At 40.1% G+C, this 6,579-nt stretch overlaps 1 protein-coding gene across 5 annotated transcripts in view; it reads right to left on the bottom strand.

Moving 5' to 3' along the window:
• The window catches only part of LOC106095665 (phosphatidylinositol 4-phosphate 3-kinase C2 domain-containing subunit beta), a 191,114-nt gene that overhangs the window by 37,693 nt on the left and 146,842 nt on the right, over positions 1–6,579 (bottom strand). For all 5 annotated transcript variants that reach the window (XM_059363655.1, XM_059363641.1, XM_059363646.1 and 2 more), the window contains exons 12-14: positions 4,470–4,620; positions 4,014–4,406; positions 3,729–3,929 (exon numbers count right to left, since the gene is read on the bottom strand). In XM_059363655.1, coding sequence (XP_059219638.1) covers positions 3,729–3,929; positions 4,014–4,406; positions 4,470–4,620 — 745 coding nt within the window. The remainder of the gene's footprint in view (positions 1–3,728; positions 3,930–4,013; positions 4,407–4,469; positions 4,621–6,579) is intronic.

The raw sequence follows: 6,579 nt of genomic DNA, 5'->3' as shown, positions 1-6,579 counted from the left end.
CACCGTGTATTAGGGACCATCCGGATGCTTCATTGGTATGTGGCCATCAGCATGCAAACTCTAACGGCCTGGATCAATAACTATTTTTTTTTTTTTTTGTCACTCGATTCCTTCGCCAACTCAACTCATTGAGTTCGTCGCCAACCTTCATAAAATCAGCTGTTTTCAATGGATTGGCGGACGAATTGAGTGACACAAAAAAAATTGTGGTCTAGGCCGTAAGGTTCGTCGGTATTAGTTGTGTTTTATTTTAAAAACGAACAACCGTGTTGTTGTATGGTTCTGAGGCATGGATACGTGTGAAAGCAGATGAAGCAGTTCTTCGAGTATTTGAGAGAAAGATTTTTCGTAAAATATATGTAGAATGTAGGCGACGTATGAACCACGAGCTGTATGACGATGATAGCATAGTTGCACGCATCAAAATACAACGGCTGCGTTGGCAAGGTCATGTTGTCAAAATGGATGAAGAAGCTCCAGCAAAGAAGTCTTTTGAAGGCAAACACGGTGGTACACGCAAACCGGGAAGACCAAAAGCCCGATGGAAAGATCAAGTAGTGGGAGACACCTCGAAACTTAGTGTCAGAGATTTTAGAATGAGCGCAGAAGATCGAGGCGCCGTTCTGTCATAGCCAATTAAATGAAAGGAAGGAACCGAACAAGGATGATCGAGAGACCGGTTTACATGGGAGCTATATCAGGTTTTAGACTGATTTGGACCGTATTTGGCACATTTGTTGGAAGTTGTAATAGAATACCGCATGCAAAATTTCAGTCAAATCGAACAAAAATTGCGGCTTGTAAGGGGCTCAAGAAATCAAGTTGGGAGATCGGTTTATATGGGAGCTATATCAGGTTATAGACCAATTTTTACCGTACTTGGCACACTTGTTAACAGTCATTACAAAACACTACATGCTCGAATTCAGCCCAATCAGACAAAAGCTGCGGCTTGTAAGGACTCACGAAATCAAATCGGGAGATCGGTTTATATGGGAGCTATATCAAATTATAGACAGAACACCGCATGCAACATTTCAGCCAAATCGGACAAAAATTGCGGTTTGTAAGGACTCAAGAAGTCAATTTGGGAGATCGGTTTATATGGGAGCTGTATTAGGTTATAGACCGATTCGGACCGTACTTAGAACAGTTATTGGAAGTCATAACGAAACACCACATGCTATATTTGAGCCAAATCGGACAAACGTTGTGGCTTGTAAAGACTCAAGAAGTCAATTTGGGAGATCGGTTTATATGGGAGCTATATCAGGTTATAGACCGATGTCACAGTTGTTGGAAGTCACAACAGAATACTATGTGCAAATTTTTAGCTAAATCGGAAAAAAATTGCGGCATCCAAGGGCTCACGAAGTCAAATCGGGAGATCGGTTTATATGGGGGCTATATACAAATCTCAACCAATATGGCCCATTTGCAACCCCCAATGACTTACATCAATGTTGAGTATCTGTGCAAAATTTCACAGATAGCTTTACGCGTTCGACCGCTATCGTGATTTCGACAGACGGACGGGCATGGCCAGATCGACTCAGAACATCGAGACGAACAACAATATATATACTCTATAGGGTCCTAGATCGATGGTGTCACAAACGGAATGGCCAGATTAGTATACCCCCATCCTGTGATGGTAGGTATAAAAACGATTCATTGAAACCAATACAACAAACAAAAACAAGTAGAAATGTATTACGTTCGGCCGGGCCGAACTTTGGATACGCAACACCTCGGGTATATATGTAAACCCACTTTCGTCACAATCCGATGAAAATTGGATAGCTTAAGCACCCAAATTCGGCACGGGCATTGAGTGGTCTTGTAAATATAAGTCAATGTAAAATTTTGTATTTCAAACACAAGCGGGTAATAAATATAGCTTTTATGAGCTTCAGACCCTTAACCGGCATATCGGTCTATATGACAGCTATATCTAAACACAGTCCTATTTTTATCATATTTGGGTCGGATGGCGGGTTATGGGATTCAGACTCTTAATAGGCAGATCGGTCTATATGGAAGCTATATATAAATATATTCCGATCTGAATCATATTTGGGTCAGATGTTGGTAGGCCTAAAACTACTCACTGTTTAAAATTTCAGCAAAATCGCATAAAAAATAAAGCTTTTATGGGCTTCAGACCCTTTATCGGCAGACCGGTCTATATGGCAGCTACAGTCCGATCTGAACTATATTTAGGTTCGAAGTTGAGAGGCCTGAAACTATTCACTGTTTCAAATTTCAGCAAAATCGGGTGAAAAATTAAGTTTTTATGGGATTCAGACCCTTTATCGGCAGATCGGTCGATATGGCGGCTATATCTATATAAAGTCTGATCTGAACCATACTTAGGTTAGATGTCGGGAGGCTTAAAATAACGCATTGTTTCAAATTTCAGCGAAATTGGGCAATAAATAAAGCTTTTATGGGCATCAGACCCTTTATCGGCATATCGGTCTATATGGCAGCTATATCTAAATATAGTCCGATCTGAACCATATTTGAATCAGATGTCGGTGAGCCTAAAACTACTCACTGTTAAAAATTTCAGCAAAATCGGATGAAAAATTAAGTTTTTATGGGCATTAGACCTTTTATCGGAAAATCGGTCTATATGGCAGCTGTATCCAAATATCGGATATAGCTGCACGCTGGTTAAGTTCTTGAACGATTTGGCGCGTTCAAGAACTTAACCAGCGTGCATCAAAAAGACGTATCTGTGCCAAATTTTAGCTTAACATTTAAATTTTTGAGTGGGTTTAAAACAGACGGACGGACAGACGGACAGACACACGGACATCGTTAAATCGTCTTAGGATTTTACGACGATCCGAAATTTATATATACTTTGTAGGGTTCGAAATTGATATATCGATGTGTTGCAAACGGAATGACTAAATGAATATACCTCGGCAATATATAATGTCGGCAATAGTTTCAAGTTTTGCACTATAATATTTTTTGCCATTCTCCTTTTGCCATTTTTAGCCAACGGTTCGCCTAAGCTTTTTTTTTTAGGGAGTTAGACAACATTTCGCTCTAAAAGATGAACAGAATACCCTCCTTTACAGGGCGAACACAATGAACCTAAAGTATCAGAGTGGAACGGATAGTAACTGAGACTGCAGGCACGTGTAACCTAACGTTAGATAGTTGTGTTCTACGTTCTATTCAAACCTAACCAACTTTAGTTAACGAAACCTGGCAGAAAGTATAAGAGCACCAATGTAACTTTTCTGCAACGTAGCAGTGACTGAGCTGATTAATGAACTTATAGAGCATCCGACAATTTGGCATTTTACAATTAACAGTGGATGAAGTTCCAAATGTCATGCGCTGCGCCAAGTCGTCTAAGCTCTGATCCCCGACGAAAACTTTACTCTGATGGTAAAGAAATTGGAACTTTTTTAGTGTCGAGTATCAAACCAAGATCCTCAACCTGTCTCTGGATAATCATACCGTTCCAGATGTCTCGAAAATGGGCTTTCTAATCCCATTACTGAAGCCAGAAAAGAATTCGAGGGAATTGTACAGATCGATTTTCCACTCTCTCAACTGTGGCTAAGACAATTGAGGCAACACTACTTGTGACCCTGGAAAATTTTCACCAAGTGCTAAACATCAGCATGGACTAATTTGCATGGCATCACCGAGGTCTCAACCAGGTCAATGAGAATTTTTTTTATCAAAAATTTTTAACTTACCTATGCAACTTGGCTAAAGGAAAATGTAAACACAATTTCTGGTGGAATTCCGTGAATTCTTTGTACGAACGAAATAGATGAGTGGGATCCGTTTGGCCATGACGTGTTACTTCTAAAATATATGTATAATACTTTTCCATATCGTAATGTTTTTGACAGCGGACAACCATAACACTTTTCAAGCGGCCATCCTGCTGCATTCTAGAAAAATACAACAAACACACACAAAATAAATATTTACTACTGGAAAAGGGAGAGGGATGGGGGGACGCATTTCCCACTTACGTATATTTTCTAGGAACAAAAGACAACAGTTCTCCACTGCCCTCGTCATTGGAGAAACGCATTTGTGCTAAATTGTGCAAAAAGAAATTGAATTGTGTAAACCAGCTCTTCAGCGAAAACTGTATCATTTTCGCAAATGAGGCAGCAGCTTCAGGATTCGATTGTGCGGGCAGTAAGGCGGTGCGTACATAACTAACAGCATCTGCTGTCACTCCGGGTATACCGGCTGCAGCCATTAAGGCCAACATATGTAGTAGAAGATCACCATGTTTGCGTATAATGTTAAAGGCACGACAGCATAAATCAACAAAATAATGAAAGTCGGTGGAGGGTTTGTCGCCACCATTGATAACATAGGCCATGTCGGAAGTCAGGACAAAAGGAGTGCGATCTCTGGAATTATAAAATAAGTAAAAATCTTTTATGAAGCATGGGGGATGTACAGGATGGACTTACCTTTTGAAGTTACCAAACATTTGGGCATCACCCAAAAATTTGCCAAAATCTATGTGAAATAGATGTCCTGAGGTTTTTAACATGATATTGTCATTATGTCTATCACAAATGCCTAAGATGTAAGTAGCTACACTGTAACCAGCACAGGAAACTGTGAAAAGAAAAGCAGTATATGAGGTCGCATCAGTTAGGTTTCAAACAGTACTCAGAGGTGAGATATTCTAATTCGAGACAAGTCTCTGAACTGCCGAGGGGGTACAAAGGATATTCTAAATAAGAGTCTTAATGCCAAATACTTGTGCAGAAAATTCCTAGGGAATAGCTGAAATCTCACACTAAATACTATCCCTATGGCGGGATAATTGCACCATTCCCTGTGCCTCTCAACATTCGTCGTGGAACCCCTGGAGAGACTACTGGGCAAGTATATTAAACTAAAGGTGGATCGACTGACAGTGATCTTCATGGTCTTCATTCCTACATAGAAGGAATTTAAGCCTGGCGACTTCTCTTTGGAAGGCGTGCATGTGATCAAATCCCATTTGTTGTGATATTCATTCCCTTAGTTAAATTTGCTCGACTCTATCCCCCTTTGGGAAAAAATAATAACGTAAATAGTAGAAGTCATTGTGTAAAATGTCAGCCAATTCGAATAAGAATTGCGCCCTTTGTGGCCTCAAGAAGTAGCATCGAGAGATCGCTTTATATGGGAGCTGTATCGGGCTATAGACCGATTCAGAGCAAATTTGACCAGTATGTTGAAGGTCGTGCCAAAAGTCGTTGTGCAAAACTTCAGCCAAAATCGGATAAGAATTGCCTTCTTAAGAGGTTTAAGAAATATAATCGGGAGATCGGTTTATATGGGAGCTCTAAAAACCGATTTAAGCCTTACTTGGCAAAAAAAAATCAGCCACATCGGATAAAAATTGCGCCCTATAGAGGCTCAAGAATTCAAAATTCCAGATCAGTTTATATGGCAGTTATGTCAGGTTATAGACCGATTTGAACCATACTTTGCACAGTCATAGGAGAACACCACGGTTTATATGACAGCTTTATCAAAACATGGACCGATATGGCCCATTTATAATCCCAACCGGCCTACACTTATAAGAACAAGTAAAAGCGTGCTAAGTTCGGCCGGGCCGAATCTTATAAACCCTCCACCATGAATCGCATTTGTGGAGTTCTTTTCCCGGCATATCTTTTTAGGCAAAACAAGTAAGAGCCTGCTAAGTTCGGCCGGGCCGAATCTTATATACCCTCCACCATTGATCGCATTTGTCGAGTTCTATGCGCGGTATCTCTTTTTAGACAAACATAGAATATTGAATAAGAACTGTTATCCTATTGGAGCTATATCAAGTTATAGTCCGATTCGGACCATAAATGAATGCTGATTGACATTGTAGAAGTCATTGTGTAATATTTCAGTTCATTCGGATAAGAATTGCGCCTTGTAGGGGCTCAAGAAACAAAATCGGGAGATAGGTTTATATAAGAGCTGTATCAAGCTATTGATCGATTCAGACCATACTAGACACGTATGTTGAAGGTCAAGAGAGAAGCCCTTGTAAACAAATTTCAGCCAAGAAGTCAAGATCCCAGATCGGTTTATATGGCAGCTATATCAGGTTCTATATCGATTTACGCCATACTTAGCACAGTTATTGGAAGTCATAACAAAACACCTCATGCAAAATTTCAGCCAAATCGGATGAGAATTGCACCCTCAATTGGCTCAAGAAGTCAAGATCCAAGATCGGTTTATATGACAGCTATACCAGATTATGAACCGATTTGAATCATACTTAGCACAGTTGTTGAAAGTAATACCAAAACACTACGTGCAAAATTTCAGTTAAATCGGACGATAATTGCGCCCTCTAGAGGCTCAAGAAATCAAGACCCCAGATCAGTTTATATGGCAGCTATATCAGGTTATAAACCGATTTGAACCATACTTGGCACAGTTGTTGGATATCATAACAAAACACGTCGTGCACACTTTCATTCCAATCGGATAAGAATTGCGCACTCTAGAGGCTCAAGAAGTCAAGACCCACGATCGGTTTATATGGCAGCTATGTCAAAACATGGACCGATATGG

This window comes from Stomoxys calcitrans, chromosome 1, assembly GCF_963082655.1.
Source record: "Stomoxys calcitrans chromosome 1, idStoCalc2.1, whole genome shotgun sequence".
Lineage (NCBI taxonomy): Eukaryota > Metazoa > Arthropoda > Insecta > Diptera > Muscidae > Stomoxys > Stomoxys calcitrans.
Note: the sequence above shows the minus strand (reverse complement) of the source record. Positions and strands in the feature narration are given on the sequence as shown.